This window comes from Cricetulus griseus (genome assembly GCF_003668045.3).
Source record: "Cricetulus griseus strain 17A/GY chromosome 1 unlocalized genomic scaffold, alternate assembly CriGri-PICRH-1.0 chr1_0, whole genome shotgun sequence".
In the NCBI taxonomy this organism is placed as follows: Eukaryota; Metazoa; Chordata; class Mammalia; order Rodentia; family Cricetidae; genus Cricetulus; species Cricetulus griseus.
Genome location: NW_023276806.1, coordinates 16,765,889 through 16,783,287, shown reverse-complemented (window position 1 = coordinate 16,783,287; position 17,399 = coordinate 16,765,889). Strand labels below are relative to the sequence as shown.

The 17,399-nt window shown below is 41.4% G+C and overlaps 1 protein-coding gene across 1 annotated transcript in view; it reads right to left on the bottom strand.

Annotated features, from left to right (window-relative positions):
- The window catches only part of LOC100750355 (guanylate-binding protein 1-like), a 30,010-nt gene extending 12,966 nt beyond the window's left edge, over positions 1–17,044 (bottom strand). Inside the window, exons 1-10 of the mRNA XM_027395872.2 lie at positions 16,878–17,044; positions 14,538–14,749; positions 12,283–12,410; positions 10,988–11,097; positions 10,501–10,697; positions 9,536–9,784; positions 8,514–8,794; positions 7,669–7,881; positions 4,175–4,277; positions 3,574–3,956 (exon numbers count right to left, since the gene is read on the bottom strand). Coding sequence (XP_027251673.1) covers positions 3,574–3,956; positions 4,175–4,277; positions 7,669–7,881; positions 8,514–8,794; positions 9,536–9,784; positions 10,501–10,697; positions 10,988–11,097; positions 12,283–12,410; positions 14,538–14,727 — 1,854 coding nt within the window. The 5' untranslated portion in view covers positions 14,728–14,749; positions 16,878–17,044. The remainder of the gene's footprint in view (positions 1–3,573; positions 3,957–4,174; positions 4,278–7,668; positions 7,882–8,513; positions 8,795–9,535; positions 9,785–10,500; positions 10,698–10,987; positions 11,098–12,282; positions 12,411–14,537; positions 14,750–16,877) is intronic.
- Between the last annotated feature and the right edge of the window lie 355 nt (positions 17,045–17,399).

Genomic DNA, 17,399 nt, shown 5'->3' with positions numbered 1-17,399 from the left:
CCATGGAACTTCTACAGCTGATTAACACCTCCAGTAAAGTGGCAGGAAACAAGATTAACTCAAAAAAATCTGTAGCCCTACTATATACAGATGACAAATTGGTGGAGATAGAAATCAGAAAAACATCAAACTTTACAATTGCCACAAACAACATAAAATACTTTGGAGTAATGTAAACAAAAAAAGTGAAAGACCTGTACTGTAAGAATTTTGAGTCTCTGTAGGGAGACATTGTAGCCCCGCCTCTGAGTAGCCCCTACTGGTGTGCCTGGCCACGCATGTGATGGCATAGTCAAGGGAGGTTGAAGATGACATGGAGAGAATTCTTAAGAGGCCATGAACATGTGGATGTCCTTCTCTCTGGCCATACTAGCTTTCGGAATATGGGCACGCTCTGGCTTGCATTTGGGCTGCTGTTTATCTGAATAAAGAAATCTTAGCCTTACGGACTATGTATCATCTTTGAGTGCACACAATAAGTCTCTAAAGAAAGAAATTAAAGAAGATACTAGAAATGGAAGGATCTCCCATGTTCTTGGATAGGTAGGATCAATATAGTAAAAATGGCAATCTTGCCAAAAGCAATCTACAGATTCAATGCAATCCCAACCAAAATCCCAACACAATTCTTCACAGACCTTGACAGAACAATTCTCAACTTTATATGGAAAAACAAAAGACCCAGAATAGCCAAAACAACCCTGTACAATAAAGGAACTTCTGGAGGCAACACTTGGCTACAAGCTCTATTACAGAGCTATAGTCCTGAAAACAGCTGGTATTGGCATAGAAATCGACAGGTAGACCAATGGAATAGAGTTGAAAACCCTGATATTAACCCACACACCTTCGAACAATTGATTTTTGACAAAGAGGCTAAATTTATGTGATGGAATAAAGATAGAATCTTCAACAAATTGTGCTGGCAAACTGGATGCTAGTATGTAGAAGACTGCAGATATATCGCCATGCACAAAACTTAAATCCAAATGGATCAAAGACCTCAACATAAATCCAGCCACACTGAACCTATTAGAAGACAAGGTGGGAAATACCCTTGAATTAATTGGTACAGAAGACCGCTTCCTGAACATTACAGCAGTAGTAGAAACAGAGACAAACAATTGAAAAATGGGACCTCCTGAAACTGAGAAGCTTCTGAAAGGCTAAGTACACAGTCAGTAAGACAACACTGCACCCAAAGCTGCAGCCCACATCTGACAGAGGGCTGATCTCCAAAATATACAAAGAACTCAAGAAGGCAGTCTCCAAAACACCAAACAATTCAATTAAAAAGTGGGGAACAGAACTAAATAGACAATTCTCAATAGAGGAATCTAAAATGGCTGAAAAGCACATAAGAAAGTGTTCAACATCCTTAGCCATCAGGGAAATGCAAATCAAAACAACTCTGAGATACCATCTTACTCCTGTTGGAAAGGCCAAAAAAAAAATCACCAATGATAGTCTATGCTGGAGAAGATGTGGAGAAAGGAGAACACTCCTCCACTGCTGGTGGGAGTGCCAACTTGTACAGCCACTTTGGAAATCAGTATGGCTGTTTCTTAGGAAAATGGGAATCAGTCTACTGCAAGATCCAGAAATTCCACTCTTAGGCATATACCCAAAAGGTGCACATTCATACAACAAGGGCATCTGTTCAATGATGTTCATAGCAGCACTATTTGTAATAGCCAGAACCTGGAAGCAACCTAGATGCCCCTCAAGAGAAAAATGGCTAGAGAAACAGTGGTACATTTACACAATGGAGTACTACTCAGCAGAAAAAACAATGGAATCTTGAAATTTGCAGGAAAATGGATGGAACTAGAAAAAAAAATTCTGAGCCAGGTAACCGTATCACAAAAGGAAAAACTGGTATGTACTCACTCATATGTGGATTTTAGACATAGAGTACATGAATACCAGCCTACAAACTCACTGCCAGAGATGCTAGTAAACAAGGAGGACCCTAAGAGAGACATACGGGGATCCCTGGAGAAGGGCAAAGGGACAAAATCTCTGAGCAAATTGGGAGCAAGGGAAGTGGGGATAGGGAGCTAGGAGAATGAGAAGGGGAGAAGAGGAGGGGTGAGGGGTACATGAAGGAGCAGAAACTTTGAGTCCAGAAAGAATATAAGAAAATAAGAAAAAAGGAGATACCGTAATATACAGAGATATTTTAGGTTTACAGAGAAATTGCGCACTAGGGAAAGGTCTGGAGATCTACAAAGATGACACCAACTAACAATCTAAGCAACAGAGGAGAGGCTGCCTTAAATGCCCTCCCCTGATAATGAGATTGATGACTGACTTATATGCCATCTGATAGTCCTCATCCAGTAGCTGGTGGAATTAGAAGCAGACACCCACAAATAATCACTGAACTTAACTGGAATCCTGTTGCAGAGAAGGATGAGTGATGAGCAAAGGGGTCCAGATCAGACTGGTGAAACCCACAGAAACAGATGACCTGAACAATGGGGAGCTCTTGGTCCCCTGACTGATAGCTGGTTAACCAGCATGGGACCAATCCAGACCCCAGGAACCTGGGTTTCAGTGAGGAGACCTTGGAAATCTACAGGACCTCCTTGTAGGTAGTTCAGTACTTATCCCTAGCATAGGTGTGTACTCTGGGAGCCCAATCCAAATAGAGGGATACTCCCTGAGCCAAGACACACAGGCTGAGCCTAGGCCCTATCCCAAAGGATATGATAGACTCTGATGACCCTCTATGGAAGGCCTCACACTCCCTGAGGAGCAGAAAGGATATTTGATAGGTAGGGTATTAGTTAGGGGAGTGGTAGGGGACGAGGGGAGGGAGTGGGAACTGGGATTGTCATGTAAATCAATGATTTTTTTCTAATTTGATTACAAAAAATTTAAAAAAGACAAAGAGCATAGCTACTATATTGTAAAATACATTTTGCTATAGGAGCAATTATGACACATTTGCAATTACTAACTTAATCACCAGATATCGGCATCAGGGTTTCAAGCAGGTATTTAGGGCAAACAGCACAAGGGAGCAGGCTTGGTCAGCCTTTAGGTTTCATGACATTTCAACATGAAGAAAAATGAAGAGAACAGAAAGCTGGATAGACGGTGGAGCAGTAAAGAGTATGTTACAGACTATAAATCAGTTTCAAGCATCCAAGTCAGGGGCTCACAAGCAACGATAACTGCAGATCAAGGGAATCAGAATCCCCTTTAAAGATACTACATGCACATGTGCAAATACACACTCACACACACACAGACTCACACATACATACACACACACACATACATACACACACACACATAAACACACATACATACACACACATACACAGACACACATACACACATACACACATACATACACACACACATGCACACACACACACACACATACACACACATACATACACACACACACACAGACACATACACACACACACACAGACACACACACACAGACACACACACACAGACACACACACACACACAGACACACACACACACACACACACAAACACACACATTTTACAGTATTTTAAATGAAGAGAACAACTTCAGTAATTTAAATACCTCGCGAAGTTGGTCATATTCATGATTTTCCTTCTTTTTCTCCTCAGGCAGATGTTTGATTTTTTCCTCTAGACACTTCATCTGGTTCTGCAAATGTTCTTTCTCCTTCTGCAACTCTCTCAACTTGGCCTGTGCTTCATCTACCTTCTCAGTCAACTTTTTCCTGTGGTCCTCATCACTCTTTCCTTTCTGTTGCACCAACTGTTCAACCAACTGTTGCATATTCTTATTCTGGTCCTGTGCCTTCCCCATCATCTCAGTCAACTGTTTGCTGTGCTCCTCATGGCTCTTCTCTTTCTCTTGCAGCAACTGTTCAATCTTCTGTTGCATTTCCTCCTGTATTTTTGCTGTAGCCTGCGCAGCTTCAGCTTTCATACGCTCCACTGGGGAAGCAATGAAGAAGGAAAGTGTAAATGCACCATGTGGTGCTCTGCTCCTCACCTGCTGCATTGTTACCGCTGACATCATTGTCCTATCCATGTCCAATACTAGCAGTGAGACACAGCTTTGTTCTTTTATATCATCTTTAGCTTCCCAGATTTACAAGTAATAAACATTCCAGAGCTTTCAAGTGCTTGTAGCCACTTAACTTGTGCCTCACCTTCACTCTCCTTTTCCTTCACTGTCAGCTCCTGGTCTATCTGTAGAATTGTGTCAGTCACATCATCCTTGGACTGCAAAAATTTCTGCAGAACTTCTTCAGCCTTCAAATACAGAGAACATGAATTTAACAGCAGGAATGACTACAAACTTTTGTGCCTGTCTCCCTCCCCCCCCTTTCATTTACTGATGTCTCTTGGTGCTATGATTTCCAGACACAGAAGTATATACATAGCACAGTGTGGACCCCACTGAGGAATCTTTTATTAGAGACCCATTTTGAACAAATATATGGTCCTTCTAGACTATGGGCTCTAACTTTGGAAAAATGGTGCTGTGCTGATAGGAGGGGTGATTTTGCTGTAGCTTTCATATTGAACAAAAGATCTGAGAGATGATTAAAAGAGGATAGTATTATTAGATCCTAGTTAGTAGAAGGAACACTGTTTGTTCACAGCTCATTCTGCCCTAAGATGTTTCCCACAATTTCTGGGGGCTTAGCTACAACCCAAAACACCCTTGACAGGTGTCTAGGATAAAATTAATCCACAGACATCCCCCCTCCTGATTGGTTGGCCCCAGCACTAGCCACAGCAACAAACTATAGGACTCACTGATAGGCTAAAAGTGCGCCACCATGAAAGCCCCCAATTATTTCTTCCCATATTACATTTTGATTGAGTGAATCTTGGGGGCTGTCTCTTTCTGGTTTTCTTCCTTTAAGTTGCTTGCTGTCCCTGTTTGAGGGCATTGTATGGATCCAAAACCTGTCCCCTCCCTGATATATCGGGTTTTCATTCAAGTAGTCCAGGAAACAAGGAGTCCCCACTTGCTTTTCTGGACCAATTGATAGAAGTGTATCTCACCTATCCCCCTATAGACTCAGAAGCAGAAGAAAACAGGAGGGCTATCAACATAGATTTGTGACTCAATCTGCATCTCACACTATGTAAAAAGCTTGAGAAGTTGGAGGGATTTGAGGGAGACAAATGTCTCAAAATTGGTAGAAAGTCACGAGAGGACCAGGAGGAGAGGAAGGCTTGGAAGACTCAAAAGTAATGTTGGCTGCATTAAATGAGGACCGCAGCCAAAAGACATGGCATTCTGGGGGAGGTGGCAAAAAAGCAGGTCCCATGAGATTGGAGCCTGCTGGGGACAGACCCTGCTACAAAAAAATCAGTGTACGATTTGTAAGGTATTTGGACATCAGCAAACAGAGTGCCACAATTGGTCAGAGAAAAAAATCCAAATAAATTTTTCAAACTTGAAGAAAACCCAGGAGGTCAGTGTTTTGTCTCCCTCCAGGAGGTGAGGAAAACTCTCAAAGTAGAGGGAAAGTTTGTAAAAGTACCAATAGATGCAAGGTCTCAATTATCCTTCCTAATGGAGCCAGGGGTTCACTAATCCTACCCAACAGACTTTCATCCATAGTTCTATGTGTACCAAAATTACCCATGAGCCACTGTAAGAGAGGTCAATCTAGGGAGAGGCACAGTGACTCATTCCTTCATAATGACCCCAAATTCTCTTATTGCCTCCTGGGGTGAGATTTGCTGCCCAAACTGATCTTCAAAGATGATACTATAAACATAAAATTCCCTCAAAAGAAGGCTCCAAACTCTGGAATTTTTGTTGCTCTTTACCAGGGGGAAGAATACCTCTTTAATCCCCAGGGATAGGGAGCCCTGGAATGCCAAGTGAACCCCCCAGCCACCATTGAAGGAGCTCCAAATAAAATTCCCACTAATCTGGGCAGAGAATAACCCACTTGGATTAGGACAGCACCTAGAGCCAAACATAGTACAACTGAAGCCAGAGGACCCCATCCAACATAGATTGTTGAGTCTGCTATGGCAGGTATATGAGCTGCCACCCCCCACCCAAAACCTCATAGCTACAAGCCAGGAAACCTTGACTGGGTCAGAAATCAACAAAAGGAGTGTTTGCAGCCTCTCTGGAAGGTATCCCATACTGTTATATTGAACACACCCTCAACAGTGAAAGTACATGAAATTAAATCCTGTGTACATTACATGATCCAACAAGGACAGAAACAAAAGATGGACTATGTGACCCCACCCACAGGACCCACTATAGCTAAGATTCATTTCTACCTGAATTTCCTATTCTCCCTAATGGATCTGATAAAAGCTAACAACCCATATATGTCAGTCCTGATGTCATGGTTCCCTATCCCACACTAGGGAATAGACAATGATTGCAAATGTTACCACATATGGGTCCCCCATGTTTCATGTAGATCTCTGCAGACTGCTGGGTTTGAAGCCCCTGCCCCAGGATCAGGGGTCCCACAGATGTATTTAGGGGTATCAAGACTTGGCTGTGGGCATCCTGTTCTGTAGACTGGCTTGCCAACAAATTCATTCTATGCTTGCCCAGTAGGAAAACTAAATTATGGGGTTCTAGAGGATTATTACTGTTCCTCTTGAGATGTTAGACACATGGGCCATGGGTGAAGAAGTATGGATGGACAAAGACCTTATGAGAAGAGAGGGACTCGGATCTGGCCAGCAGGTGGAAAAGCTAAGCCTGGTCCAAATAAATGTTTATGTTTGTTTGTCCACTGCCTGGGAAACGTGAAAGACTTGGGACTCAGGATGAGCAACCACGTCCTCCCAGATTCTGGAATACTTTCAGCATTCAGAAGTTTCCCCCACAGGAGGAATGGATCCCAGAACCTATTGCCCCTAACTGAATACTGGACCCTGTTCAGGATGAGTGAGTGGTTTTCATCCCTATCGTCATATCTACTCGGGCTCCAGCATGTGAAGGAGAGAGACCTTGGCATCAGTCTGTAGCCAGCACAACACAGAGAGCTCTGCAGCCCTTCTCTCAGTATACTATGTATTCAACCTTTTAAACTCCTCCTCTCCAAATCCCACATAAAAATTTTGGTTTTGTCTTAATCCCAGAACCCCCAATTATATGCAGATAGACTGCACAGCAGAAATGGGTGTCAACAAATATCATATCAAAAGCTGGATGCCTACCTGATTTATCAGCTTTTAAAATAAACTTTTGGCCTGCTCAAACCCTGAAGGTCGTGGAATATTCTCAGATTCTCAGACCCTCTCTATATAAGGCTGGGTGAGAGTAACAGAAAAACAGACATGGGATGATATTACCACAGCCAGTTGTCTTTTAATGCTAATTCTGAGCACAAACTGATGAATTATAAGATTGTTGAGGGACTATTATTGGGCCTTTGCAACACAAAGAATCTATCTGATACACAGGGTGACAGTCATACTGGTGGTTAATATGATTGTTAACTGTGAACTCAATCGTCAAGGGAGTGCACTGTCTCTGAATATGCAGGGCATATGTAGTGTGACAACCTGCACCAATGTTATGCTGAAGGAACATATGCCTGCAATGCAAACATTAGCACACTCTCATAATGATGCTTGGGGGTCACTCTGCGGTCTGGATGAAGTCAGTGGCTCTCCAGAACACACATGGAACCATCATTACCTGAACCCCCTTCCTGGGTTCATCATAGTACTTTTTCTTCAGCTCCCGTGTCTTCTGGATATAAAGATGGTAACCCCCTGGTTTGTAATAAATCCCCTGCTTCACGTCTTCTTCAAATGGATTGAAAATATCCTGAAGCAGAGCTAAACAGCGATCCGAGGATGCCTGCTCATTCTTCTTAAGGAATTCCTCTTGCTTTGTTTCTAACTCGGTCTTTAAAGTAGAAATCAAAAGAAAATATGTAAGAATGGAACAAACCCTGAGTTTAGAATTTATGATGCATTTCTCAAAACAAACACAAAATATCAAACAAGGATAACATATAAACATTGACTGTGACAACATCTTTCCTCTAATGTCAGCCTTTTACTGACACTATCATTGCCTCTTGGCAGTGAAGTTCAGAAAAGAGATTTACAGATTTAGAAGTAAACTCATTTCAGGCTGAACTAGAGATGTCACATGAAGTAAACATGGCTCAATGCCAATTTGCCTCTAATTGTTCAAAGCATAAATAGCTTTGCTATTGGATTGAACATTGAATCGGTCTGCTGATACTGGACATGTGACTTGATCAGACACACAAATTACTTCTCTATACTTAAGTCAATGAAGGGGGAATGTTACTAACTTATTTTGAAAGAAGAAATATTTTGAAGCTTTGAGTCTCTGTTAATCCACTTTTATCCCATTAAATATGATTTAATAATAATATGATTATTAAGAAGTAGTTATTACTACTTTACAATCTAGTAACATATGACTGTCTCAAACACTGATTTCATTTTCTCACAACACATTGCCTAACAAAACCTACATCTAGGTAAATTTGAGAGACAAATTACCACGAATTGTGTCAGGAACACTTGATTAACATCTTTGAAGGAATTTTCCATGAAGATCTTGATGGCTTCTTTCTCACAGGCCCTGTGCACATTCAACAGCTCCTGGAGGGTCTCTGTGGGCAGCTGCAACTTCTGGTTCATCTGTTGGTCATAGTGGGCAATGGCCTTTTGCACTGCAGCTGCATTCTCTGTCTGGGACAAAGCCAGGACGGCATTCTCTATGCAGGGCAGACTCCCACTGCAGATGGTGTTCACATAGGTTACCACCAAACTCTTTAGTCCTACAAACAGATGACAATGTCTGCTACTGATGGATGACAAAAGCAGTATTCTGTTTAATTCTGGATATGTCAATCACAGTGCCCTTAGCAACATTGGGAAAAATGACAGACAGAAGCATCTCAGCCTCTACCTCACATTGATGGGATTAGACGTTACTCTGTGTAAAGATCCTCTCAAGAGTTGTGAGGCCCCAAAGGCGAATGCTGGATGGAGATTACATGGGCTTGTGTCTATGGACAGTTTGTGTCCATTTTGGTGCAAGCACTATGAGAACAGGCTCCATACCTCTGTCATGTTTGTCTGTGTCGTCAGACATGTCCGTAGTAAGCATTTCATTTTAATTTAGTAATCAAACATGCACTCTCAGTCAGAAATTCTCCATCAAGTTGATTAGAATAAATTGCCTTATCCAAAAGTTCTTTATGTGTGCTGACATGACAATGACTAACTCTGTCTGAATCTTATTGTTCTGATACCTAAATTTTGAGAGCCATACTTGCTTACTTGTTGTATGGTGAATGCAGTTTACTAGAATAATTTAAAAGTTTTTTCTTTTACCCCCTTTCCTTCCTCACAACAAGAAAATCTGGTGGACAAAATCTATTGTAAATGATGGTACCATCTACATCTTAGCACTGCAGTGGTGATAGGGTTATGTTTGTTCAAAGCAGAAGCTGGCCATAGATATCTCATGGTAGTATGGCCTAAGAGGTGAGCAAGAGGACTTGGAAAGGACTCACGTGGTCCATTGACCTTGATGCATCCTGAAAGCATCTTAACCTTGGAAGAGCTGAACAAGTAAGAGCAGAACTCTGCCACTTGTTCCACAAAGTCAGAGTCCAGGTCTTGATCCTGCAATGATTCCATCTGACCAACCTTCCTCCCATGAGTTGGCCGCTCAAAGACAAAGCATTTCTTCTTTGGGAAGAACTTATGGATACAGAGCTGAGGCAGATTTAAATCTTTTACTTTATCTCTTTGACCAGTACCTAAATAGAGCAATAATAGGATTTATTATTGCCAGGACATGGAAGGTGAATATACATTTTTAAATTTAGTCACATGATCTTTTGTAATTCTAGCATAATAGAAGTTGAGGCAGGAGGATTATAACTTGAGCCCAACCTAGGTCAGACAGTGAGGCCCTGAAAACACAAAGCAAAAGAATAGAAAAGTGGGATGATGTTTGCTTTAAGGATTTTCAGTCTAACAGAAGGCTGACTGCTTTGTTAGGCTTCTTAGGAAAAAAAAAGATTATTTCATTCTAAGTATTCAACCCACTTAGTGTAGCTGGACTTGATTCGTAGACATATAAATTCAAGAGTACAGCACCATTTGATTTCCAACAACAATTGGAAGTTGTGGGTCACTATGTTCCAACATTTGGGCTAAAATACTGGTAACAGTTTACCATTTTCAAATATATCTTCATATGTACTGTATTCCCTGTTTCAAAACAAAAACAAGTTATAAGAAGAGAGATTAAATAAATCACTATAAAGGAAAAGGTAAAAGACAAATTTGTTCTCATTACAAAAGAGAAAATGTTTGAGTAAATCTATTAAATCATATGTTAAGCACTAATTCCCAGGAGTAACAAGCTAGAATAATTAAAAACTGCAGATACGTAAAAATTATACATAGAAAAATCTGAATTTTTGAGGGTTTAATTGACATCCTCATCTGGTCGATGCAAGTCTCTTACCCTGTTTAAGCTTCAGGGAATTCTCTAGGTATTCATCTGCAGATATGGGTTCCCCATTTAATTTCAGCTCTAGAGAGAAGTCCCTCAGAGCCCACACGAAATCCGGGAAGAATCTCACAAACTCATCTGAGTCCTCCACCTCATCCTGGTCAGGTGAAGATCTTGATCTGATTCTGTCTGTCAGTTCTGTCACATAGCTGCACAGCTAATTAAGGAAAGTCCCAGAAATAACCATAGCAACAACCAAAGTTTTAATGTACCCATTCCATGTAATTCCACATCTTTCTGGAACCTAGGCCCTAACCTTCATTTGTCTTGTTCCTAACATAAGTGTGAACACTGTAGGTACATATATGTGAGGGTATTTTTGGTTTGTTTCTTTGTTTGTTTGTTTATTTCATTAACCAACAACCAGAGTGACTGAGCTGGTTCATGAGGGTAGGTCACCCAACTTTTTTGGTGCTGTTCTGGCCCTCAGAAGGGATACTGGAGCTGGTCAATGGCTGGTTGGTTGATGGGTCCCATGCTGTTGTACACAAAGGTGCTGCTTAGAAGTATAGCCAGGGCAAAGATCCAGCAGTCATTCTGATTGTCACCCTGTAAGTCAGAACACACATGGATCACAGGTTTTTCGGGTTCTCTGTCACTTTCAGACCAGCAGTGGTAAAAATACACTCAATTAGAAGTGATTTTATCCTAAAAATGAAACAAAACACCTGTGTGACCTATGTAATGTACAAAACAAAACAAAAGGAATACAAATAAAACTAAGGATGCCATCCACAACTCTTGCTGGGTGAACATTCTTGTGATTTGTGGTTTTATTTGTGATGATTCTCACTGGTGCTGCTTAGTCTGTTGTGAGTGATTCACTGTTGCGCCCTGCTGTTCTACAGTCCAGTCCTGTGACAAGTTCCCTCATTTCTGTAGGCTAAACATTGCTATGTGTACTCTTTCCCACCAGCCACCTGGGGCCCACTGCCTCTCAAGCCACCAAATAACACACAGGACACTATATTCATTATAAAGCTGATTGCCATTTGCTAAGGTTTCTTATTGTTTAGCCCGGTCTCAATTACTAACCCATTTCTAATAATCTAAGTATTCCCATGTGGTCTTCTCTTAAAGGAGAAAGGTCCAGGGACCTCTTACACTTCTGCCATCCTATATGTTGACTGTTCAGCATCTCCACAGAGAAGAGAGTGATTTCCTAATTGTCCCTGCTTATATTCTGATTCTGCCCAGCTATGTCAATTTCTGTCTATCTGTACAGACCTCAAGACCTCAATGGTTAGCTAGTGGCAGTTTATGCCCAGCTATGTCACTTCGTGGGATCACATGACAACTCCTCACTGGCTGTACTTCCCAGAATCCTCCTTGTTCTACATATCATCCTGCCTGTCCAATTAGTCTTTAATTCATCAACCAATAAGACAAACATATGTACAGAAGGACATCCCCCATCAAAATATGGCACATGTTATATAATAAATGTGAAAATGCTGCTATGATTAAGTTAAAACTTTATTGCTGCCCTGCCTTAGAGTCTGAGTTCAATCCCAGAGCCACATGGTGGGACAGAGAACAGACCCCACCGGTTTTCCTCTAACCTCCACATCTGCATGGTGGGACATGCATCAGGGCACATGCTATGCACACACAGGCACACACTCACACACACTAAATAATTAAATACATAATAAGGTATAATGCAGCATAGAGAACAGGGTAGAATACTCAAACATGAGGGGATGAACTGCAAACTGTGCCCCCAGTCCTTACTTTTTCTACATCTCCCAGGCCCTCAGTGTCAAGCAGAACTAGGGTGTGGCCTGGCTTCTGGGGATGAGGGAAACACCACATCCAGATCCCCTTGGTGTGAGACTGCACCGTGGAACCCAGAGAGAAGCCTGAAAAGCAGAGAGGAAAGAGGGGATTAGATATGTAGGAAGAAGGGCTTCCTGAAAGTGATAATAAAATTAGGACAATCCATCTAGAAACAGGGTTCAGTGGTTAAGAGTGCCTCCTGCTCTTGCAGAGGACCAGAGTTCAGTTTTCAGAGCCTACATAGCAGCTCACACCTGTCTATAACCCTACTTTCAGGGAACCTTATGCTCCTTTATAGCATCTGTGAATGCCAGACATGTATGTGGGCCACAGGTAAAATATTCATGCCTGTAAAATTAAAATAGATCTCTATTGAAAACATCAGCATAGTCATGTCAGGGGAGTTAACTAAAACCAAAGCTAGTACTGATCTCACAATCAGATACAACAGAAACTCAGTTTTCACATGCACAGAATGCAAGTCACAAGACCTCCAAACTTGCAGCAGGGTTCCATAGAAAATGTGTAGCTAGGTCACTCTCTCATATGCAGCTCCTGAGCTTGCTGTGTGTAAGGCTGTGAGGGTAAAGCTGAAGTAAAAATGAAGACCCAGGAAGTTAGAAATGTCAGGACTGTAGGATGTCCACTGAGGAAAGTCGAGTCAGTGAGTGGAACTGGCCCTAGAGAGAGTCATGTGTCCTGTAAACACCAGGACCATAGAGGTAGGGCCTGGGGGATAATGTTGTCTGGAAAAGACCTCCACATACACTACATACTGTACATGGAGCTACAGGGTTTGGGGTTTGCCCCTCTGGGTTGAGTCTTGCTAGGGTGGGTACTCTCCTTCTTATCTCCCTGAACACTGCAAATATGGGTGGTTATTCTTTGCCATTGTACATTACAGGCTGCCTTGATTCTCAGATGAGATGGTGGACTTTTATACACCATTAGGACTCTAAGACTGTGGGGACCTATGAAGATGCAGCCACAGAATTTTGGGGTCAGGGGTAGAATGCTATGATTTGAAGGTAAATGTTCATCACATGCCTATGTATTTGGACCCTTGGTAGCCAGTTAGGGCTACAAAGGTGGCTCAGTGTTGGGAGATGTGGAAGCCTTAGGAGGTAGGACCTGGCTGGCAGCAGTCAGACCTTTGATGGCTATTGGTGGCCTTGCATGTGGCCTCTGTTCTCTGCTTTCTGGTCAGTCATGAATGAGCCACAGGCTCCTTCCACTACACATATAAATCACAAAATCTTGTCTCCCCTGCCATAGTGGACTGAGATCCCCTGAACTGTGAGCAAAGAAAATATTTCTTCCTTACATTGCTGCTTTCAGTCTTTTGATCACTGATGAGACTCATACAAAATAGAGAACCTGAAAGCCTGGACTCTTAGGGGAGTCTCTGTGACTATCTTCATGTCAGCATCATTCAGAGTACTCACCATTCCAGTCTACAGGTGAGTAGATAAGGCAATTTTTGAATCACAATTTCTCACAGTGTCAAATCTTGAATATGTCATGTTAAATGAAAGAACCAGTCACAAAATCCCATGTTTTTAAGAGTCTACTTACATGTCATTATGAGGACAGACAAATTCATAGATATAGCATGTAGAGTAGGGGTACAGGTGGCAATGAGCTAGTTCTAGAGATCTATGGTAGAGATACATATACACATAATTTTGTTTAATTCTACAGAACTAGATACTTAAATAATCATAAATATAAATGTTATATAACTTAAAATCATAAAAAGTCATTATATTATATAGATAACCATTTTAGCCATAAAGGTCAATAGAAACTTGCTGTTATTACATGACAGGTTTAAGAATACCTTAAAGTTTATTGACATATAAATTAAATTCTCTTTATTCCTGCCTTTCTTCATCTATGAAAAGAACCAGTTATATTTTTAGAAAGAAACTAGGAGTTGGATGTGATGGTTCAGTCCCGTAATCAGCTCTCAGGTGGCCAAGACCAGAAGATCATGACTTTTGTGTCAGCCTAGATTACATGCTGCGCTAAAGGTCTGCTTGTAATATACAGCATGGCCTTGTCTCAAAAATAAAAGCAAACAGACAAAGTAATAACAACAAAAACGATCACAACATTCAAGTGTAACAATAAGATTTTAATTCTTCACACTCTCATGCAGGAAGCAGTGCACTCTTGGGAGACAGCACAGCTGTGTTGGTGGCACTCACCTGTTTGCTTCCCAGCCAGCTTGTTCATCAAGTAGGATTTGCCTGTGCGGTAGAGCCCCACGATGGACACCACTACCACAGGCTGTGTGATGTCTTCCAGGATCCCAAGAGCCTCCTGGTTGGCTATCAGTTGACCTTTCACGTTCTCGATGAGGCACATGGGGCCTGGCATGTGGACTTCTATGGCCATTGTGCAGCCTTGTCCTCTATCTCTAGAAGGACAGAAGAGATTATCCTGAATCCTATTCTTTCTCTCAGAAGGTAGAGTAAAGAAACTCACAAAAAAACACAGCACTGTTGAGCATCAGACACATAGTTGAGTAAACCTGTATAAATTTAGAATTATGTAAGATATTATTGAAGAATTTAATTTATAATAAAACAATGACAGCATTCCCCTGCTGACAACACACATATTCTGTTTAATTTTGCAATGAAAATTTTCCTTGTTAACTCTTTTGTGCAAGACATCAAATGGAAAATAATATGTGATATAGAGAAATTAACTTATGCTGCAGCTTATATAACTAATCAAACGTTCATTTAACATCATAACAAACAGAGACCTATGGACGTCACACTTCATTGTTTGATGCATATACTCACAATTATTTCTAGATATTATAAAATATATTCATTCTATCATCTGAATAGTTACACCCATGTTGTGGCCAGAATTTCTAGAGATTGTAAAATGTATCCATTCTGTCTATTCTGGTAGTAATTCTCATGTGGAAAATAGTCTGTATCTACAGAATTAATCACATTCTCATTCCAGCAAAAGAACCAACATAACGTGTTTTTTGCAAAATTTGTAGAAATACGTGACAGAGTCTATTCCAGACAAATGACTACACAAGAACAGTGCCTTGAAAACTAAGCTTTATTAACTCTGAATGAGCCATGAATAAAAACTGGGTTTGAGTTCAGAGCACATGAGACTAAACCCACCTATGTACATACTGGATATTGTACAAAGCAACAGTGTTGTAAATAGCAAGAAATTGGGGAGCTGGTGTTTTCATCAATGACTTTGTGCCATTCCCCTTAAGTTTTCTATATACTCTTCATCTGGAAGAAAAATGAGAATTGCAAAGAGTAGGAAGTAAAACACTTGGAAGGATAGGCTAGGATCTGACCAGGTAGAACAGAGCTGTTAAAAAAAAAATGTGATGAGTGAGAATGGTTTCTGGAATGGGGTTCTGGCCTGCAGAAAACAGAAATACTGCTTGAGGGCCTGGAGTTGGGGACAAGGAAATCAGACTTTGTCCTCAGTTATGTGTGTCTGGAAATCTTCTAGAAAGCCCTTGTCTACATTATAGGATTTGTTCCTTCAGGATAGAGTTAAGGAGTACATGGACCTGAGGAATGAGCCAATCTTATGAAGAGATGAGTCAGTCAAGGAGGAAATTCACTTGACATCCAAGATTAGATGTGTGATGGTGACTGCCCTTCCTTCAACTTTCACTCTGGGATTCAGCTGTGAACTGAGGTTCCCAGGAAAGAGCCATAACAATGTCAATGAATCTACAAGGTTGACTGACTAATTAGAACTTGTGTGATTATGGAGATCTGGAATGTTGTAATGTCTAGAGCCAGATTTCCTGGGTTATCTTTAGCTGCCTCATTGGCCATTTCTTGTATCAGAAGGCCTGTAGCAAACACCCCCATATGGCCATAATCTGCCTGCCCCATGTTGCCACCAATGTATTTTAAAAGTATCTTGATCTATGACTATTTCATTCTGTTGCTACAGAAAATTCATAAACTTGCCAAGGTGAAACATGCTGTGTGGTAAACAGAGCTTGTGTTTTGGGACCACTGGTCACACATATTCAGCCATAGAATCAATCACATCTCTTACTCACTTTGTGTTCCCATAGCAAGGCAGCCTTTCCTCTCTTTGTCCTTCACCAAGGCTTTTCCCAGGCCTCATTCTGATTCCCTCTTGAAAAGAAGCCACAGGCAGCCCTTTCTCTAACAGCTCTGCTCTGTCACTAACCATAGTCATTTAAATGTGTCTTTGTCAGCACAGACAAGGTTAACACAAAGGATAAACATGCCAGTGCATATCCTGCCCTGTTTCAGTCACAGGTCTCCTTGGCCCTAACTTAAAATTAGTATAATGGTGGCATTTAGAGACTGGATGCCCTGATAATACCACCCAGGGTTCATTGGCTGCTGTACCCCACTTCGTCCCAGGAGCAGCTGTTTCTAGTCATGGTAGTTCTAAAAAGTGAAATTAACCCTCAAAACTCCATCTTATTCCTGCTCAGGGTTTGGCCACATGTTCCAGAGCAGAATTCCCCAGACCTAGCAAGGTTAAGTGTCTCTTCTTACCTGATCTTTGTGGTCAGTATGGGTGGAAGTGTTCTGCCTCTTTTGTTTTATATCCTCCTGCAATCTTGTGCTGCTCTCTGAACTTTCCCAAGTGAGCAAATGATGAAAAGCACTGTAGCTTTTATAGTATGGTGAAGTACAGAGAAACTGAAACCATTTGGTCACAGAAGTAAATCAACAGTGCTATAAAAAGCTCAGTGAGCTGTGTGGGGGGGAGGGTTTTCTGGGACTTCCCAACCATAATCTTCAATAATTGGTTCAAAGAGGTCATGAACCATTTGTTATGTAAAACCATGCCATAAGAGGGAGCCCAATCCTGACACTGCCTGCATGGCCAGGAACCAGTGCAGGGGCTGGACAGCCCAGGGATCCAGGATAGAAACTTATGACTGGTGGAAAGAGCAATCAAAAAACAAAAAACCCCAAAGCATTTACTTGAGATATGGAATAATTTTCAGTTAATGGCCTGCTTAGAAAAGCATAGGTGAGGACAAGGGATGTACATAATGTTTATAGCCTAAT